General features: G+C 43.6%; 1 protein-coding gene across 1 annotated transcript in view; it reads left to right on the top strand.

The window, feature by feature from the left end:
* The window catches only part of TOPAZ1 (testis and ovary specific TOPAZ 1), a 239,064-nt gene that overhangs the window by 153,559 nt on the left and 63,777 nt on the right, over positions 1-21,728 (top strand). Inside the window, 3 exon segments of the mRNA XM_068236234.1 lie at positions 10,565-10,631; positions 16,777-16,951; positions 19,398-19,498. Coding sequence (XP_068092335.1) covers positions 10,565-10,631; positions 16,777-16,951; positions 19,398-19,498 — 343 coding nt within the window.

The following is a 21,728-nucleotide window of genomic DNA, read 5'->3' as shown; positions in this document are numbered from 1 at the left end:
CTGGCGCCCCCCAAGGCTGTGTACTGTCCCCTATCCTGTTTTCCCTGTACACAAACAGATGCACCTCAACCGCAGACTGCGTTAAGGTAATTAAATTTGCGGACGACACCACCATCCTTGGTCTCATCAGTGAGGAGGACGAACGCACCTACCGCAGTGAGATTGAGCGAATCTGCAACTGGTGCAAGGACAACATGCTCGTCCTAAACGCTGCAAAGACAGTCGAGTTGGTTATCGACTTCAGGAAACGCCCCCCCCACACACACACACACACACACACACACACACACACACACACACACACACACACACACACACACACACACACACACACACACACACACACACACACACACACACACACACACACACACACACTCAGCCCGGTATTCATCGAAGGCACTGAAGTCACCAGAGTATCAAGTGTTCGGTTTCTGGGCACTACCATCACCAACGACTTGAGATGGAGTGTAAACACCACTAAATGCCAAAAGAAGGCGCAGCAACGGCTGTTCTTCCTAAGACAACTCAGGAAGTTTGGGATGCCGCAGGAACTGTTATAAAGCTTATACACTGCCACCATCGAGTCAATCCTGTGTTCATCTATCATCGTGTGGTATGGTGGAGCCACCACGAGCGACAGGTACAGACTTCAAAGAGTGATCAAGGCAGTGGAAAGAATCATTGGGTCACCCCTGCCACCTCTGGACCTCCTCCACGCATCCAGATTGAAAACAAGGGCATACAGGATCACAAATGACCTGCACCATCCCGGCAGCCGCTTCTTCAACCGCATGCGCTCGGACCATCGTTTCAGAGCTATTTCCACCAAAACCTCCAGGCACAGGAACTCCTTTTTCCCCCAAGCAGTGTGCCTTCTGAACTCAAGTCACACACACAGAAAAACTAAATAGTACATCTGTGACCCAGGCCTAAATAAGCATGTACTTTTTCCGCGGTTCCGTTCGTAGTTTTTGCACTACAATATCCTAAAGTCTTTGTCTGCACATGTTTTGCCTGCACTAAATTGTTTTAATGTTCTTTGTCTGTTCGTCATTGCATGCTTTGCACTACTATGTTTTTGCTGCTTTGTACTATGCTCTATGCCGATGTGTACCACAAACAATTCCGAGTGTGGCAACTGCTGCACTTGGCGAAATAAATCTGATTCTGAAAATTATTAGCCATCCTTCTGAAATTAGACAATACTCTTGATTTCTTCATGAAAATGACTATTAGCAACAGGTGTTTATTTTGGAAACCAATGCACTATAAAAAATGTCCACTAAGTTTAGTTTATTTACGATTTTTTATTGATGCACTGATTTGAAACCAGGGGAAAAAAGAAACATCCAAAATTATTAGCCCCCCCTGGTCATCAATAGTTCTTTACTAGGTTGGCACATGTCTCCTGAGGGATTTTGGCCCATTCAATTGCAAACTGTTCTATCTGCTCTGAATTGCGTGGTTTCCCAGCATGGACATTCTTTTTAAACACCTGCCACAGATTCTCAATGGGATTGAGGACGGGATGTGTAGGCCACTCCAGCATCTTGGTTTTGGTATCCTTGAAGCACGGTTGGGACTTACTTGGATGTATGCTTTGGGTCACTGTCTTGTTGGAAGACCCAGTGATGACCTGAGCCTAGACTAGCAGCAGATTTCTGCACAGCCAAACCTCAGTCAGGCTGAGATGTGCTGCTCTTTGAGTAAAGGGGTTTTTCTGGGATGATGACCATGAAGCCCACCATGATGAAGAGCCCTCACAACTGTGTTCCTTGAATCCAACTCCAGAAGAGGCCAGGTAAGCAACAATCTTGTTTGCAGATATCCAGGGTTCCTTGCTGACATCTCTATTTTCCTTTCCAGAGGTCTAGAAATGTTGCTCTTAATGCCACGACAAGGTTTGCTTCTTACAGAATTGTTCTCTTTGTACTTGGCAATGATGCAATGTACAGAAAGTCTAGACACTGAATCACTTGGAATTGGCAGTGTAGTTTTCCCCCTTATGAGCCTCTTCTATCTTCTTTATGAGCTTCAGACTGATTTGGTTTGGCATGGTGAGTAACAGTAGTCCCTTTTGTGTTCAGGTGCCCTGTTCCTTTGAGTCTTTTTATGCTGATTGTTGTTAGGAAGCCAATTGACTGCAGGTATTGTTAGGAAGCCAGTTGACCGCACTGGTGTGATTTCAAAGCTGATCAGTGCGTTTTATAAAGCAAACCTTCCCATCAGGCTAATATTTTTGACCACCCCATTTTTACTATATTTGATATAAAACAAGCCCAAAAATTGTATTTTCTATTACAAAATGTACCAAAAGCTACACAATAGCACTGGTGAATGTTTGAGTTATACAGTATAGAGTTTCATAAATACTGCAATTGTGACGAAATTTAGGAAAATGTCCCATTATTCCAGAGGGGCTAATAATTTTGGCCTCAACTATATCTAGAAGCTGGGAAATGCCTTTGAGTACACATTACACACTTACTTCCCTCTTTGCATTTCTACTCCCCTTTCCTGCTGCCAGCTTCAGTAGGGATCTTGCTGTAGGAGCTCACAGCTAGATATGCAGATACAACAGAGCTGAACTAGCGGTTACGGATTTGTTTCTGGATTGGCAAGATTAACACATGTATATTTTATATTGTGTAAATCTATCTCTGCTGAAGGATTTTAGTTCTTTCTTTGAGATATACATTGGCATGATTGAGATACTGTACATTGACATGATGGAGCTTGGCATGGCCAGGGATAAATACATAGTGGTCATAGTAAGTGCTTAAAAATGGTTTGGATTGTTTTTTCTTTAAACAAAAAGAACCTTAGAACTGCCAGAGTAGCTGGACTGCAGAAATAAGTAGTTCAGTTTGTATGTGTAGTATTGGCATTAAAGCTGAAAAAATAGAAAACAAGAACAAGGGGCATTACTTGGACAATTTGAGATGCTTGTCCCTCTTTCTACAACCCCTTCACGCAGTATACTGGAATCTACATATATGGATGAGTGAAATAAAAGGGACATGAATGCCAACGTTTATGTAATTTAAAAATGATGTAGAACCCTTACAGAATTAAACCACTGATTTTTTTTGTAATTGTCACTTTCAGGAAAATCAACATTAGACCACTGGAAAGAGTATTTCTATGTAGAGTTGGTCAGTGTATGAAATATATGTTAAAAATAAGTGCAATCAGATCTCCAAGGCTGCCAGCTAATCCCCAAAGGTCAAGATCCCATCCCTGTAAATCAAAGTTCAGTCAATATAATAAAATTAAGAACAGCTCCCCTAAATAATAATCATAGACAACGTTCTGATGTTAAACAATTGCCAGCAAGCAGTTCAGTCACAAAGTTCAATCCAGGGACGTCGCCCTTAAACCATACAGAGTCAGCGCTCTGTTATCCAACCAACAAGTGTCAGCAATTTATTAGTAGTTCCACCAGCAGAGTGTTTAGCTCAAGCAGTAAGGTTACTTGGCACATACAGTCTTACCGCTCTGTGTGCTAGGCTTGCAATGTTCACCTCTATTCTGCAATCAGAGGATACTCTCCAGTGTTATTCCTCCTGATCGTGCACAAAAGTTTCTCCCCACAGTGGTTTCGGTAAAGTCTCCACCAGACTGACTACCCTCCGTGTGGGGTCTATTCCGGTGTCTCTCCTGGCTACTTCTGCCTTCCACCGGCCTTCTACAGTAGGCAAAGAGGAACACAAAATTGCACACTACTCGTTGTGTTGGCTGTGCAAAAATAGGACTACTCACTGAAAAATGTGTTTATTGGACTTCAAAGTGAAAAGGACTCCCGACCTAGGTTTCAGCTGCAGGCCTTCGTCAGGGGATACATGTTATCAGACTGGCTGACCTATACATAAAGACTGCACCTTCCTATTAGCATTAACCCTTAGGACAGCCCAACAACCAGTCTTAAATATAGCTAGTATCAAAGTGCCCCAGTATGGGTAGTATAGTGCCCCAGTATAGTGCCCCAGTATAGCTAGTATAGTGCCCAGTATAGCTAGTATAGTGCCCGAGTGCATACACACCCCCTCCCCTCCCCCCCGCTGTTACCTTAGCTGGCAGCCGCTTCCTTTCTTATATTCTCCTCTCCTCCTGCATGTTATTTTGCTTCACAGCAGCGTGCCCCGCGGCTGCTGTGATGAGGCAGGAGAGTGGTTCCCCTGGTAACGGCGATGCACATCGCCGCCACAGGAAGCCGCTCTCCTCTTCCGCCTCATCACAGCAGTCGCGGGGCGCGCTGCTGTAAAGCAAAATAACATGCAGGAGGAGTGGAGGATATAAGAGGAAGCGGTCGCCGGAGCTAGTCCACTTTAGGGGACCCCCTGCAAATCCCCATAGACAATTTGAGCTGTGCTGAAAACGGAACGAATTTCCGCTTTCAGCTTGTTTAAACCCCCACAAGTTATATATGTATGGATAGCTGAGAATCTGCTCTAACAAATTATGCCACTTCTGGTGAGAAAAAGCTGAAACTCATCGTGTAGGAAGCGGCGAAAATCCGCAATCGCGGCTTTGTCTGCCATCTTAGTTCTGTGCTGCTCATTCTTTTTCTCCTCATTGGAGGGATTATTAGCTGGGGGCGTGCCAAAAAAAAAAAAGTGTACTCCACATGCCACCTAGTGGCTGTGGAATAAAAGTAATTCCCACCAAACTACTGAACACATGAAAAAATACAAGAAATGGATTTAACGAATTAATAAAAATTAATAAAAATAATTGATAAATGTAATATTGTTGAGTAAAAAAAAAAACACTGCTTTACTGGAGTCACTGTCCCCTTGTTTGCGGAGTTTGCACACATATTTGACTGAAAAAATTAAATTACCGTATATACTCATCTATAAGTCGAGAAATATAGGTCTGATCTACTTTTGTAAAGTAGGGGGGTCAACTTATACTTGCATTAGACCTACATTTCTGACTTGTGGCAGAGTATAAAGCGTCCCCTCTGCTCTACATTTTGCTGCATTCTGTTCCCCTTGAGCTGCTAGCCAGCCAGATTGTGTCCCTCTGCTTTAGTTACGATGCCTAGTCACCATAATCCACCTCCCCCTGCAAGCTGCATGATAGACTGGCCCCGCTCTGATAACACGTGATTCTCAAGCAGCCAGCGGGGGCAGGAGCAGCTGAAAATCCTCAGTTGAATACGGAGCTCCGTTGAATCTTTTACTGCTTCAATCACTGATAACAGTGACACCTTTACTTGCAGCTGGGCAGAGCAGCTTTATCTATCAGCATTAGTTAGCATTAGGTCTCCCTGTCCTGCTTCCTAGTGACATGAGGAAGTGGGGGAGGGGATCAGAGTAGCGAGACATGCTGGATGGGAGCTGAAGCCAGTGTGTTTCAGTGATCTGTGGAGGATATAGGAAGTTTAGATGCATCCAGAGTCAGACTGGGTAATTCTCTAACCTGTTTCTTTGAATCACAGGATTGGGCTCATCTTCCCTGTCAGCACTCAGCTCCTGTGTGAACTGTTGCTTATGATTCCTTTTCTGAGGCAAGATACTTGAAGTGATTAACCCCTTGTGATCTGCAAGCATGTTTCCAACACTGTGCTGCTTTTAATGTTCTGTATTAACATATCGGCAGCACAGTGTGAGGAAGATGCATGGAGATCATGCAGGGTTGCTCCTGGTATCAGTATCATACATGCCCACTGTTATTATTTAGTATTTATGTAGCGGTGACATCTTACGCAGCGCTGTACAGAGTATATTGTCTTGTCACTAACTGTCCCTCACAGGGGCTCACAATCTAATCCCTACCTTAGCCATATGTATATGTATCATGTAGTGTATGTATCAGTCTTGGGCAAAGTTAGGGGGAAGCCAGTTAACTTATCTGTATGTTTTGGGATGTAAGAGGAAACTATAGTGCCCGGAGGAAGCCCACACAGACACAGGCAGAGCATACATTGTTACATTGCATACAGATGTTGACCTGTCTGGGATTTGAACCGGGAACCCAGCACTGCAAGGCGAGAGTGCTAACTACATCGCCACCATGCTGCCCTTAACCTTATTTATGATTTCTATCAAAGACAGAAGGTTTGGACTTAACTACAACTTTGCTGGATAGACTTATATTAGAGACTTTAAAAAATGCCAGCTTAAGAGGGTCAAATATTGGGGTCGACTTATACATGAGGTTGACTTGTATTCGAGTATATACGGTAATACATTAATATACAGTGGGTTGCAAAAGTATTCGGCCCCCTTGAAGTTTTCCACATTTTGTCATATTACTGCCACAAACATGAATCAATTTTATTGGAATTCCACATGAAAGACCAACACAAAGTGGTGTACACATGAGAAGTGGAACGAAAATCATACATGATTCCAAACATTTTTTACAAATAAATAACTGCAAAGTGGTGTGTGCATAATTATTCGGTTCCCTTTGATCTGAGTGCAGTCAGTTGCCTATAGACATTGCCTGATGAGTGCTAATGACTAAATAGAGTGCGCCTGTGTGTAATCTAATGTCAGTACAAATTAGGGCTGCACGATATATCGATTTTTTATCGAAATCGCGATGTGCGCTAAGACGATTTCAGTATCGTCAGAGCAGCGTTTTTTTTCTTTTTTTATTGCGGCCGTTTTTCCGTGTTCAATGCGTCCGTTGTGCAGGCTGGACAGCTAACTCTAATCGCTGTAATTGATTCCCTCTTACTCCCTCCGTTCGGGAGTAAAATGCTCCGGTGTTCCTAGGTGACCCGGAAGTAGATTAGTCTGTGCATTTCCTCTATCAATGCACTTGTATGGGACACAGTTGAGGGCAAGTAACACGTGGTGTTTGCCCTCACATTGCATCATTTCCACCCACACTCTGTCTGCCTATTGCCTCCTCCCTGCAGTGTGCGAGCTCCCAGCACAGCTTATCTGTGTCTGAGAAAGCGAGCAAAGTGTGAACGGCAGGCGTGTCCAAGCAGGGCTAGAAATAGCCCAGTGCTCCGAGACAAAAAAAGCAAAGAGAGCTGCCGATGCCTGTGTTCCACAACATTCCGGTGTTCCGCGCTGCGTCCCACACAGTCATAAATTATAAACTGTGTCTGCGTTCCTTATATGGCTTTCCGGGTCAGTGCACCCGACCTCGGAGGTCGGGTGATGAATCGCCGCTCAACGCTGCTTTGGATGGGGGATATGAATTACACAGGCATGACAGGCTGAAGATAAGGATTTAAGAAAGGTATGACATGACAAAAATACATCTGCTTGGACCTTCCCTTTAATTGTGTAGTGTTAGCTGCGTCTACAGTGCACTTCCTCCTTCTGTTGTGAAAAATTGTGGAAAAATCGAAATCGCAATTTCTAAGAGAAAAATCGCAATTTCAATTTTTCCCTAAAATCGTGCAGCCCTAGTACAAATACAGCTGCTCTGTGAGGGCCTCAGAGGTTGTCTAAGGGAATATTGGGAGCAACAACACCGTGAAGTCCAAAGAACATACAAGACAGGTCAGGGATAAAGTTATTGAGAAATTTAAAGCAGGCTTAGGCTACAAAAAGATTTCCAAAGCCTTGAACATCCCACGGAGCACTGTTCAAGCGATCATTCAGAAATGGAAGAAGTATGGCACAACTGTAAACCTACCAAGACAAGGCCATCCACCTAAACTCACAGGCCGAACAAGGAGAGCGCTGATTAGAAATGCAGTCAAGAGGCCCATGGTGACTCTGGATGAGCTGCAGAGATCTACAGCTCAGTTGGGAGACTATTAGTCATGCACTGTACAAAGTTGGCCTTTATGGAAGAGTGGCAAGAAGAAATGCATTGTTAACAAAAAGCATAAGAAGTCTAGTTTGCAGTTTGCCACAAGCCATGTGGGGGACACAGCAACCATGTGGAAGAAGGTGCTCTGGTCAAATGAGACAAAAATGGAACTTTTTGGCCAAAATGCAAAACGCTGTGTGTGGCGGAAAACTAACACTGCACATCACTCTGAACACACCATCCCTACTGTCAAATATGGTGGTGGCAGCATCATGCTTGGGGGGTGCATCTCTTCAGCAGGGATAGGGAAGCTGGTCAGAGTTGATGGGAAGATGGATGGAGCCAAGTACAGGGCAAACTTGGAAGAAAACCTCTTGGAGACTGCAAAAGACTTAAGACTGGGGCGGAGGTTCACCTTCCAGCAGGACAATGACCCTAAACATAAAGTCAGGGCAACAATTGAATGGTTTAAAAGAAAACATATCTATGTGTTAGAATGGCCCAGTCAAAGTCCAGATCTAAATCCAATCGAGAATCTGTGGCAAGATCTGAAAACTGCTGTTCACAAACGCTGTCCATCTAATCTGACTGAGCTGGAGCTGTTTTGCAAAGAATGGCCAAGGATTTCAGTCTCTAGTAGTGCAAAGCTGGTAAAGACATGCCCTAAAAGACTGGCAGCTGTAATTGCAGCAAAAGGTGGTTCTACAAAGTATTGACTCAGGGGGCCGAATAATTACGCACACCCCACTTTGCAGTTATTTATTTGTAAAAAATGTTTGGAATGATGTATGATTTTCGATCCACTTCTCACATGTACACCACTTTGTATTGTTCTTTCAAGTGGAATTCCAATAAAATTGATGCATGTTTGTGGCAGTAATGTGACAAAATGTGGAAAACTTCAAGGGGGCCGAATACTTTTGCAACCCACTGTACACACACACACACACACACACACACACACACACACACACACACACACACACACACACACACACACACACACACACACACACACACACACACACACACACACACCTACACCTGCTTTAGTGGAGTCACTGTCCCCTTGCCCGCTTGCTGGGCTGCGGGCTCGGTCCTTGCTCGGACAACTTTTTTTTTATTCTACCTCTACGTCCACGTGGATAGTGGCGATTGCACGCCACCACTAATCTGGCAAACCAAACTTTCAGCTCAAAGGCCAGTGATGAAGCGAGGGCTCGATTCACAAAGCGGTGCAAAGTGTTAGCACCATGGTGAAAAGGCCCTTATCACGCCTAAAGTCACTTTAGGCATGATAAGAAGAAACTCGCGCGAAGTTGCCGCGCGTACGCGCGTAAGTGCGCGCGCAACACCCGACGCTTCGCGCGAAGCTCCCATTAAGCCCTATGGGACTTTGCGCGCGCTCTTACGCGCGTACGCGCGGTAACTTCGCGCGAAGAGCAGGAAAAATCGGTGATAACTCAGTGGTGAAAAGGTCATCACGCCTAAAGTCTTTTAGGCGTGATAACTGGGTTATCACCGCTTTGTGAATCGAGCCCATAGAGTTAGAATAAAAAGTTGTCCGAGCGAAGCGAGGACCGAGCCCGCAGCCCAGCGAGCAGGCAAGGGGACAGCGACTCCACTAAAGCAGGTGTGTGCATAAATAACATTATTTTAATAATATTTTATTAATGTATTATTATACATTTCCCTTGCCCAAGTTCAGAGGAAGTTGTTTTATTCCACAGCCACTAGGTGGCGTGTGGAGTACATTTTTCTGGCATGCCCCCCGCTAACAATCCCACCAATGAGGAGGGGAACAAATATGAGCAGCACAGAATTTAGATGGACAACGGAGCTGCGATTGTGGACTTTTGGCGCTTCCTACATGGTGAGTTTCAGCTTTTTCTCACCAAAAGTGGCATAATTTGTTACAGCAGATTCTCAGCTATCCATACATCTATAACTTATGGGGGTTTAAACAAGCTGAAAGTGCAAATTTGTTCCGTTTTCAGCACAGCTCTAATTGTCTATGGGGATTTGCGGTGGGTCCCCTAAAGTAGACTAGCGCCTGGCCGCCAGATAAGGTAACAGCAGCGGCGGCCGCGGTGGGGGAAGGTAGGGGCAAGAGGCTAGACTCGCGGACCACCAGCAAACAGCCCACGGACCAGCAGTGGGCCGCGGACCGGGGGTTGGGGACCCCTGAGTTAAAAGAGCTCTTCTGAATAAAATAAGGGCGATTTCTCACCAGACAATCTTTTTTTATTAAGATCAAAAAAGTGCAGCATGTGTCATTTTTGGAGTGTTTGCGAATCTATAACAAGTATTGAAAAGCAAAAGTGCTGTGACAATCTCTTGCAAAAAAGGAACCATCATAATGGCTGATGTTGGTTTGCAGTTTTGCTGGACATCAGGTGACGGAGTGTGCAATAATATCTCCATCTAACCCTCCAAATTAGTTTGACCTAGTCTCTTTTTACACTTTGTGTGTGACAGCCAGTCCTTAAAGTGAACCTAAACCAAATTAAAAAGAGTTTCACTTACCTGGGGCTTCTACCAGCTCTCTGCAGACATCCTCCGGTCCCCTGCCATGGCTAAGTTTTATTTTCCACCGGCTGGCCAGATCATGGCCACTGCGCCTGCATGGCCCTGGCCACATATGTCCTCGATCACGCTCCCGACGGTGCAGGCACATGACATCTGCAGGGGGCTGGTAGAAGCCCCAAGTAAGTGAAACAGCATAATATTTCCTAACAAGAAAGTGTATTGCATTGCAGTGAGTATATTGTATTATGAGTGGGATTGTAATTGGTTGCATTTATTTAATTTTATTTTTGATCTGATGAAGGATTGAGGCGGGACAGCCAAAGAATGCATTGAAGTATAACTTAAATGCAGCAGCTGTTGAAATTGAGGTACTTTTTAAACATTTTTATTTTTTTGTTTAGAGTAAGTCTGTTCTTTTAGCTTAATAACTGTACTCACCTTCTGATTTAACAAATATGCAAATATCTTGTGTTCTGTATAAATTTGAATTCTTCTATATGCCTATAAAGGAGTAGAGGCTTGAATTACTGAATGCCTGTTGCATCAAATCATTTAACACTTAATGTCTGAGGATGTGGATCTACGGCCCCTGAGACGTCATCTGTCCCTACCGAATGTAAATTTACAGCCTCAGCATTTAATGAGCACAGAGCATATGCTATCACATGATGTCACACGGCGAGGGCAAAGGTATCGGGCATCACTCAGCAGAGTTGATCCGCCTGGCGGATCACTGGCCGGTCGGTGGCTGCTGTACATATGCCTTAGGTGACTATAATCTAGCATGTATACTGGGCTTTAGAAAAGCTACATCCTTTAAGAGGTTCTCTGCAAAAGAAAGCAAGCTGCTTGTGTTGCATTTTGCCTTTTAAGAATGTCAGTGCCTTCTAGAAACAGCTGCTCATCCTATATCTGTTAACAAAGGATAAACATTTGACGTGTATCCAGATAGTTCACAAAATAAATCAGTCAAACCTACCGGGTTTTGTTCTGCTTTAGGTTCTACATTGCCATATGGCCCCAGGACAAGATCACATGAGTTGTAACTTTATCCCATTTTTTTTTTTAAGTCAAAGGACTAGGAACCATAGTTTAATCATACTATTGATTCTTCTTGAAACTTATTAGCTGATCCTGTTAGCAGGGAGCAAATTTATTCCTCAATGGAATATATTTTCAAGTGACTTTATGGCCATATAGCAGATTGCAGCACCATTCTAAACTTGCAAGAGTTCATGGTGAGTGTTGCTCTTATTTTGCAAGCTATTTTGGAGTTGAGCTACTATGTGTCAAATATTCTCACATATGCCAATAACCAATTCCTGAAAAACAATGGATTCTAATTTCTATGGATCTTACTACTTATCTTCCAAGCTTTACATTTTACAAAATTATAGTGCACACTTTTTAAAAGTTAGTTTTGTGTTTCTTGATATTTCAACTAAGTTGGCTCAGATCCTTTAGGGAATAATTTGCCTTCCTGGTCTTCATTCTCATTATGTAATATAGGGAACAATGCACGTCCTGCTTTTGTAAATCTCTCATCAGTCTTCCAGATGTCAACTTGGTCTTCTGATCTGCTTACTACTGATAATCTCATGATGATGAACTTTTGGAGCGGTTTCTTCACTTCTATCATCAAAGTTAAATGTGTAACGCAAACAGTCATCAAAAAGTTCATGTGGACTTGAGTGATTATCTGGACCACAACCAGGGTTTGCGAGTGCCCATTTTATACCTCTCATATTGCCATCATACCAAGCTTGCTACACTGTTGGCTCTTGGTGTTAACTTGGTTCTTATTTTTGAGGTTCCAAGCCTATACTTGATTTGGAGAAATAATTGCAAAACAGTTTGGGAAGATGCTCTCGAATACAAACTGTCTATACAAGCAATGTATTGATTCTTCTCTGGGCAGAGTTTTTACTTCCCACTGAGCAAACACATTTCTGTGAACACTTACTACAGAGCTAATATATTTTTTTTTTGTGTTTTTACCAAGATCAACCCTGTAACCTGTACAGTAAGACTGACTCCTACCTCACAGATTCCTAAATCATTAATTTCTCAGTCCCCAAACCATTGACCTTGAAGTGCTATTCTGTCAAGTTCTCCTAGTTCAGTTTCAGTTGAATATGAAGTATGGCAAATGTTATACCCTATACAGCAGAGTTCCCCAACCCTGTCCTCAAGGCCCACCAACAGTGCATGTTTTGCAGAAAACCACAAACATTCACAGGAGGTAATTAGTATTTCAGCAGAGCTGATTAACTACCTCTGGGATTTCCACAAAACATGCACTGTTGGTGGGCCTTGAGAATAGGGTTGGGAACACTGCTACAGGGCTGAGGTCCTCACACATTTTTGGCACAGCCCAAATTAATTGGTGGGACTGAATCAGGGAGGGTATGGTTAATCAAGTAGAATATTTTTCTCTGTCCTTGCTAAACACTTGCATGGATATGGACCTCAAAGGCTGGAGTTTGACTTCCCTGCCCTAGAATGTTTCATTAAAAATAGTAGTAACTCAACAGTTATGAGACTGTAGGGGGTAGCCCTTGGTTCCTCAAAATGCTTATATGGTTATATCAACCTTAAGATTTTTTTATGCTGGATGATAAGTCAACCTGTAATCATCTCGCACAGTCTAGCCAAATAAATCTGCACAATGCTAAAAACCTCACCTTTCTTGATATTCCAAAAGACCAGCAAATCATCAAACTGTTAAAAAATCAATGCAGATTATGAGTGAATCCACTGTTTCACAATCGGCTGTATTTCACCACAGTGGTCATCCAGTTTATGCATTGAAGTGGTACACCATCACCCAATCATCATGAATCCTCAAACTGGCTGACATTTCAAGAATTCTGCATGTCACCTAGTCAGGCGATGTGCTGGTCTTTTTAAATATCAATAAATGTATGTTTTAGGCATTGTGCAGATCTTTTTACTTGGCCTTTGTGTTTCTAATTTCAGTGACAGGCAACAGAGTGTAAAGGATGAGTAGTGCCCCGTTTTAGTAAATGAGACTTTTTTTATGTCCTAACCATTGATACTTAGCTATTTTAGGCCCGGTTCACATTAGCGGTCGCCGTCCGGAATCGCCGTGCCGGAGCCGGACCGCATGCAGAACGGACGGAACGGACGCACGGCATAGCAATGAAAGCCTATGTGTCCGTTCACATGCGTCCGTTTCGTCCGGATCCGGACTCCGGCATAAGACCCAACATGCGCTATTTTTTGGTCCGGCTCCTCCGGCAGCCGGAGCGGAGCAGGACTGCACCATCCGGCCAATACAAACCAATGAGAACCGGAGAGCGCACAACACACTGGCTAAAAATCCGGATGTTCTACCCCACTTCCTATGCGTATTGTAGCGGCGATTTTGGATAGGGACACATGGGCAAGCATTTTGGAGTGGAGCAGCAGTGACTTTAAACATGCTGGAGATGTTGGCAGTATGTCGGAGGTGGAGGTGAGTGCTAAACAGCGGAGGGCCTGATTCCACAGGTCCACCTTCTGCTGACCTCCCAGACCCCAACATTTTTATTCGGTTTCTACTATCTTTTGCCAAACGGATCCGGATCGCATCCTGATGAACACCTGATGCAACCTGACCGGATCGGATCCGGATCAGAACCGTACGGTTCCGGATCCGGTCCGGATCCGGTCAGGGCATCAGGTCCGTTTGGCAGGGAACCGCAAGTGTGAACCGGCCCTAAAAGAGACTCTGTAACAAACTTTTCAGCCTTATTTCTTATATCCTATAAGTTCCTATACCTGTTCTAATGTGGTCTGTCTTACTGCAGCCTTTCCTAGTCGCACAGTGGCTGTATTATCTCTTTTATACAATATAATCTTCTTTCCTCTGACGGCTATGTCGGGCTCAGGCACTCGGGTAGGAATGTGCTGCTCTTCTTGTGATAGGATAGAAGCTATACACACCCTCTCCACGTCCCCTGCAGGCTCTGTGTGAGTCACAGACTGAGTTCCTCTCAGCCTATCACAAGCTGGTTAGTAGCCATTTCTTTTGCTTGTAAACACTGCCTAAAACTGGCAATTACAAGCCAGGATTGCAGCAGGGAGTGGCAGAAACAGCACAGAGGGGCCCAGGAGAACATAATGAATAGAATGGTATGTTTTTTATTGTAAGAATTTTAGAGTACAGATTCTCTTTAAGCTCCACTATTGGAAACCAGTGACAAACTCTGGTCTAAATCTAATTGCTAATCTGTTGACTGTTCTGACCTGATGATTTTTATTTGCATACTGCTTTCTACTAAATACCCTTCACTGTCACCTGTCTCAGTGAAAGTCTTTGCTCTCCAATTTGCCACTTCACTTTGGTTCTCTGTCAGCTGTCTGCTTTTGCTATCTGATCAAGTTCAAAGACTGCGACCTGGGAGTTGTGCAATAGCAAAGACTCCATAAAGGAGAGGTGCTTTGGTGAAAACTGGTAAGGTCCTTTGTTTTCTGCACCTTGGCTCTTTTCAGAATCTGCCTTCCCAGGGAACTTACAGGATAGACACTTTACAGAACCATTGGGGTCTCCAGGATATTGTGTGCAGAACTCTCCTCAATGGTGAGGCAGACAGCATTAAAAACCTAAAAACTACTATTGCCTTTTCAATTTAAGGTGTACCTCAGATGATGTGCATCGCAGGAATTATACTTGCCTGGGGCTTCCTTCAGCACCATGTACTTTGTGGGCTCCCTCGCTGTCCTTTCATGTACCTTCGTTTGTCTACAATGTTTCCCATTAATGGGCTGCACTATGCATGTGCAGCCTGGCCAGTGACGGGAGCCATATAAGGGCATGGCCAGGCCACACATTTGCAGTACAGCCTGACTGATATGACTGCATCCTATTAACGGGGAAGATTGTAGACAAATGGAGTCGCCTGGGAGGATGGCGAGAGAGCCACAGCGTACATGGAGCTGGTGGAACCCCCAGGTAAGTATAAATGCTTTGTATGTCATCTCATACAATGGCGCGGCGATCGGACTAAACACGCAGCTAGCAAAGTGCTAGCTACGTGTTTGAAAAAAAAATTATGCAAATCGGGCCAGCAGGGCCTGAGAAATCCTCCGTGATGGCTTACCCAGTGTCCAGCACGGGGTTACCGCTAAAAGAAAACTTAGATGCTTGGAAAGTGTGTTGGGGCTTAAAATCTGCAAGAAGTCTATTTTATGCCTAGCACTGCTTTTGCCAGCACATTTTGCTGGTTGTGACATGTTTCACTAATCAATCTGGGTACCTGCCACATTGCACATGCAGATATCAAAATATCTGAACAGTCCTGGAGGGCCATATCCATGCCAGTGTTTAGGATGGACTGAGAAATGGGAAATGTGTTGTTCTTGATGAGTCCCATCAATTTGGGCTGTGCAAAAAATGTGTGAGGACCTCGGCCCTTGAAGACTGGAGTTTGACATTCCTGCTTTACATAATGACATTAGTCCCTGACTGCTAAGACACCAAGCATTAGTAAATGCTACATGAAACCAGGTTGAATGTGGGCAGGTAAGTATAGACCACTGCCCGCACCTTATAGTGAACCCTAGGTGGGAGGTATATACAGTAGAGGCTGCCATATTTATTTCCTTATAAGCAATACCAGTTGCCTGGCTTTCCTGCTGATGCTCTGCCTCTAATACTTTCAGCCATAAACGCTGAACAAGCATATGCAGATCAGTAGTTTATGACCATATTGACAGAAGTGACAAGACTAGCTGCATGCTTGTTTTTGGTGTACTTCAGACACTACGGCAACCAAATAGATAAGCAGGGCTGCCAGGAAACACGTATTGTTTAAAAGGAAACAAATATGGCAACTTACATATCACTCTCACCTCCGGTTCACTTTAAAGAGACTGTAACAAAATTTTCAGCCTTATTTCTTCTATCCTATGAGTTCCTATACCTGTTCTAATGTGGTCTGTCTTACTGCAGCCTTTCCTAGTTGCACAGTGGCTGCACATCCTTTGCTGCCTGGATCCGCCGGCACCGGGTCCCGTCATGGCCGCCAGTCGGCCGGCAGACGCGGCCAATTGTCCGCATCACACGGCGCTCCCTCTATACAAGTATGCATGAGGCTGCCTTGTGCGCAGCCTCATGCGTACGGGTATGGAAGGAGCCGCTGTGATGCGGACAATTGGCCGCGTTCGCCGGAAGTGCCGGGACCCGGTACCGCCGATCCAGGAAGCGGAGGATGGCGGCGTGGGAGCGATCCGTGTGCATGGGGCTGGAAGAAGCCCCAGGTATGAATAAAAGCTTTTTCTTTTTTTTTTTTGTAAGTTCCTCTCTGGTTCCCTTTAAATAAGGAACAAATGATGATAAAGGCAAAGCATGCCTTTTTGATCATTTAATAGCACTATCAGCTGTCATGTTGCTTTTCTATCAAGTTGTATAGCATGAACCAAAATGGCAAGCACAGTCCACTGTAGCTCATTGAACTGATTTTTGTAGTAGAGCCTTAAATTTAATAGGTCCTTTTTTTGTCTTTGCAGCATTGTAAAGTCACACGTGACTGGCGGAAACTAGGGTCTTTGTATCTTAGTGTATGTACAGGATGTGAAAATGTAACAAAATTGAAAAACTTTGCACGCTGCATTGCTGAAGCACTTATGAAGGAGTCTGTGTATGACAATGCGGAAATTCCTTATTGTGAATTTGCAGGCACAAGTAAGTAAAAAAGTACATGTTAAAACTTTGCATTCTTGGTTTGGTGGGCTCTAATCGCTGTCTTACTTTAGAATGTACTCACATTTTACTAAGAGCAGGCATTTCGGGACAGTAGGTATTAGCTCATGTTTAGAATTCCAACTTCGTCTGGCCTACAAATCTATACATAAATCCTGCCCAACCTACATCTCTGACCTGGTCAGCAGATACATACCCGGCCGCCCACTCCGCTCCTCCTAACCACCCCTTACACTCCCATACACGACTTCATTAGAGCTCCCACTGCCCATCAGGCTTGCCCCCTCCTTCAGCACCTTCCAACAGGCCCACAAAGCTTACCTCTTCAAGAAGGCCTAACCCACCTCATCGATGCCCTAAGTCCCTCTGCTAAAAACCTCTCCATGCAGCCCCCTCATATCATGTCACCACCCTCTCTCGTTAGATTGTAAGCCTTTTGCAGGGCCTTCTCTCCTTGTGTATCCTACCTGATCATACTCAGAAAATAACGTGAATTACTTGGACTACTACTCTAGTGTATGATCTGGAATTGTGCATTTTACTGCTTAATACCTGTATTTCACCCTTATTATCATTGTCTGTAACCTTGTTTGACTGGCGCTGTGTAATAATGTTGACACTTTATAAAGCCACTAAATAACTTTAATGCAGATTGTATACAACTTGAAATCTGGCCAGGCAAATGTGCGTGCTGCTAATTTGGATTGTCCCAGTTCCAAGCTGTACACAATTTTCATTTGTCTACCATGCAAAGTAGAATTATTAGCATTGAGCATCTCTACTCACCATTAGGTGTGAGAAAGTAGTCTGGTACTAGGCCTACACTCCCCAGAAAAGGCACACAAGCACACACATCTCTGCGTATTTCTCTCCTCCATGCTTTGCTTTCCCCCAATTTTGACATTCTCCATCACATTGTCCTCAGTGCTATCGTCTAAGTGGCCCTGCCTCCAACAAGCTGTGCAGTCAGTGAAGATGCAAGGGGTTCAGGTACAGGCATAGGATCATTCCCTGTCTTGTAGAGATGTGAAGCTTTCCAGAAGATGTATGTATGAGGACTAAGTGTGTTTGTCACAGTGCTCCCAGTCTTATCAGAAGGGCAGTTGCAGTATAGCCTAGTTTCTGTAGGAGTGAGTAGATGAGCAAGAACTTTTTTTTTTTTGAAAAACGTATTCTCGTATAGTCACCATAAAACTTAAGAAGCCTTCATCCAGGTGCTGGAGTTGGAGCGTAGCAAAGATCGATGACATTTGTAAAATAAAGTATTTAAAACTGCCAAGTGAGTTTTTTTTTTTTTTGTAGTAGAGACCTGTGAGCAGATGGTCCCATAAATGACAGAATGTGTGGCAATGTATTAAAAAATATACCTGGTGATAGGAAATAGGGCTAGAGGTCTTAAACATGTAGTAGCGCCTTAAAGTGAACCTTATCCGGGGGGGGGGGGGTTTCACTTACCTGGGCCTTGCCTGCCATCATGCGCAAGCGTAGTTCGCCTGATAGGCGGGAAGGCAAAGAGGACGCGTTGCCAGGGGCCACCTGTCAGTTGGCCGAAAACGAAACTAAGCCGCGGTGGGAATTTTTTTTCCCCCCACCTGGGTTAAGGTTCACTTTAAATGTAGCAGTATGCTAAAAACCTATGCATTTTGTCAGTGTCAGAGGCAATTCTTCCATATGCATAATGGCATTCACCACTTCCTCCCATGAGACCAAAAGAAGCAATTCGGATCTCTTCCGCATTCTGTCAGTCATATTCCACCTGTTTAGAGTTTCTTTATAGTTTTGAGTTTATCAGCTTTACAAGGAATTGTATTCATCTGGCTTAAATAATCATTTACACTAAATAATGGGTATTGCTGGAGTTTTGTCCTGAATTTCAGCTCCTGGATGTTCTTTTTTTGCCTAATTTCTGCCATCCTAACCATCTTAGATGTGGCAGAAATTAGACAAATAAATTAAGGAGCTTCTGAGGACGGATTTGCTTTGTGCTCCCTCTGTTGATTCTCCCCCCCTATTTTTCTTTTTGCCGGCTTAGGTGGCGTGTGTGTAGTATGCGAGAACAGGATGGTCTGTGTGTAGTGTGTATACAGTGGCCACTGTACTCTAGCATAGCAGCCATTACATTGACAGCACTGATAGGCTGAGGCTTTTTAACACTGTTTTATTGTATTTTGCATGCATAGGAGCTACCTTTTATCTCACCAATATTTCCAATTTTCTACTAATAAAGCTATTGATTATATAAAGTGCTTTAAACCAATTTTGTCCTCTTTTTGCATATGCCTTTTTACAGTTGCACTGTTCCCTAATTGGAGGGTTCTAGCTTGGTCAATTCCTAATTGGAATTGAGTAATTTGGAGGTCACTGCTCTTGTTGTTTGTTCTCATAGATGTGAAGATAGGTCTAAAATTATGAATATGTTTGTTTTCAGTATTCAAAGACCCTCAACTTAATGACTTGCACAAAACAATTGTTGGAAGAATTGGAATTTCAGTCATGTTCTTCTATTACAGGAAAGAACTATGGCATAAGGTATGGAAAATTATAAATTAATTTTGACAGGTTGTATATTCTAGGTGGAAAATTAAGTTTATTTCTCATTGCATTTACGGTATATTGTGCATTGTTTGTGCTTCTTGCTCTTTTAGTCTGTCTTAAAACATGATTGAATTTTGAAATGAAAATTGTAATAAACGCAGAACCACTATTGCAATTCCAGCCAACAGTGTAGTGTTTTTTTTTTTGTTTGTTTGTTTTTTATAGATTCTTTATTTAAGATTTTCTCAATTGAGTTTCTTTTAGAAAAAGAAAGAGTACCAACAAGGCATATACAGGGGTTGGCCAAAATAATGGAAACTCCTAACATTTTGGCATCATAATCTTTGAACATGTTTTAAGCAATCAAAACTTGACATGTACATTTTTTTTTTGTTTATTATTTTTATTTGATATGTTTAACCACTTCACAACGGAGGGGTTTTACCCCTGAAGCACCAGCGCAATTTGTACATTGCAGCGCTGCTTCCATTCATTTTTACTGTGATATGATTGGTTATTGGGGACTGGGGTCCCCATAACCAATCATTGCAGAGCGGGGGTGTGTGCGCGCGGGTCGCGGGGGCGCGCGATCGCGCGCTACACGTTTGTTTACATTTATTTGTTATCAATGGAGACTGCTTCTGTTTGAAGCAGTCTCCATTGTGTCCGCAATCGGCGCGTCTAATTGGATTTAGGAACGCTTGTTCCTAACATCCAATTAGTCACCTGCTGTGCTGGCTGGCTGGAGTGTGCGCGCGAGGTCCCCGCCCACTCCCAGCCAGTAAACAAATAAGTGCGCCTTTCTCCGTCCCTGGGGGTGAAGCAGTGCGCAGAGGGACGGAGAAATTTAGCACTGGGGGGGTAAAGTGGTTAAGATAATTGTTTTTTTTACAGATATTTAAACAAAAGTTGGTTATAATTAAAAAAAATTGGCAGATCTCTGACTGTCAAAGAGGCCAAATTGTTGGTGCTCATATGGCAGGCGCTATTGTAACAAACTGCCCGAATGCTTGGCATTTCAAGAGGTACTGTCTCAAAAGTAATGACTGCCTTTGAAAGAGAAGGAAAAATGTTCTCAGCAAAGCACAGTTGTGGCCGAAAGTCGAAGTTGTCTGAGACTGTCGGACTCAAATGCAATTAGAAAACCTCTGATCTCAAAGACAAATGTTTCGAAGCGTTTAGAGTGGTGTAGAAACCACCAGAATTGGTCCTTCGAGCAGTGGAAAAATTTGATTTTCTCTGACGAATCATTGTTTACCTTATTTCCGACCTCCGGCTGAGTGTACGTTTGGAGACAGCTGGAAGAAGCATTTCATCCAGACTGCCTTCTCCCAGCCGTAAAACATGGCGGGTGTTCTGTGAGGATATGGGGTACTATTTCTTGAAAATATGCCGATTTAATGATTTCCCTTCATGGAAGAATTAACAGCCAAGACCATTTAGGAATTTTGGGCGTCCAAGTTCATCCTATGATTCAAGAACTGTTTCTGGAGGGGAATGCCATCTTTCAAGATAATGCCCCAATCCATACAGCTAAAATTGTTAAAGAATGGCACTAGGAACATTCTAATGAAGTTGAGCATCTCATCTGGCCACCACAATCCCCAGACCTCAACTTTATTGAGCATTTATGGTCAATTTTAGAGATTCAAGTAAGAAGTCGATTTCCGCCGCCATAGTCTCTAAAAGAACTGGAGGGTGTTTTAACTGAAGAATGGGCTAAAATTCCTTTGGAAAAAATTCTCAATTTGTATGAATAAATACCTCGGAAAATTGAGGCTGTAATTGCCGCAAAAAGGTGGACCTACACTATATTAAAATGTGTTTTGTTGATTTTCAAGGTGTTTCCATTATTTTGTCCAACCCCTTTATAATATACAATTGTAATAGATACAAGTATAAACATAGGGTAGGGAGAGATTTATGGGTAAAAATTTTTACATGCATAGAGTGGGGTACATCAGTCATTAACCACTTGCCGACCGCCCACTACCTATGGGCGGCGGCAAGGTGGCTCCCCCAAGACCGCGTAACGCTGATCGGCGGCGGCACCTGGGGGACTAATTAGCCGGGGATCGCATCTGCCAGCATTAGGCTCCGTCAACCCGCCGGCCAAATAGCAGCGCCAGCGGGTTGTTAACCCTCCGATCTCGCCGTTACTAATCTATAATACACTTTAAGCTAACACAGTGTATTGTACTGGCTGCCTCCACCCCTGGTGGTC

Source organism: Hyperolius riggenbachi, chromosome 5 (genome assembly GCF_040937935.1).
Source record: "Hyperolius riggenbachi isolate aHypRig1 chromosome 5, aHypRig1.pri, whole genome shotgun sequence".
Classification (NCBI taxonomy): domain Eukaryota; kingdom Metazoa; phylum Chordata; class Amphibia; order Anura; family Hyperoliidae; genus Hyperolius; species Hyperolius riggenbachi.
Note: the sequence above shows the minus strand (reverse complement) of the source record. Positions and strands in the feature narration are given on the sequence as shown.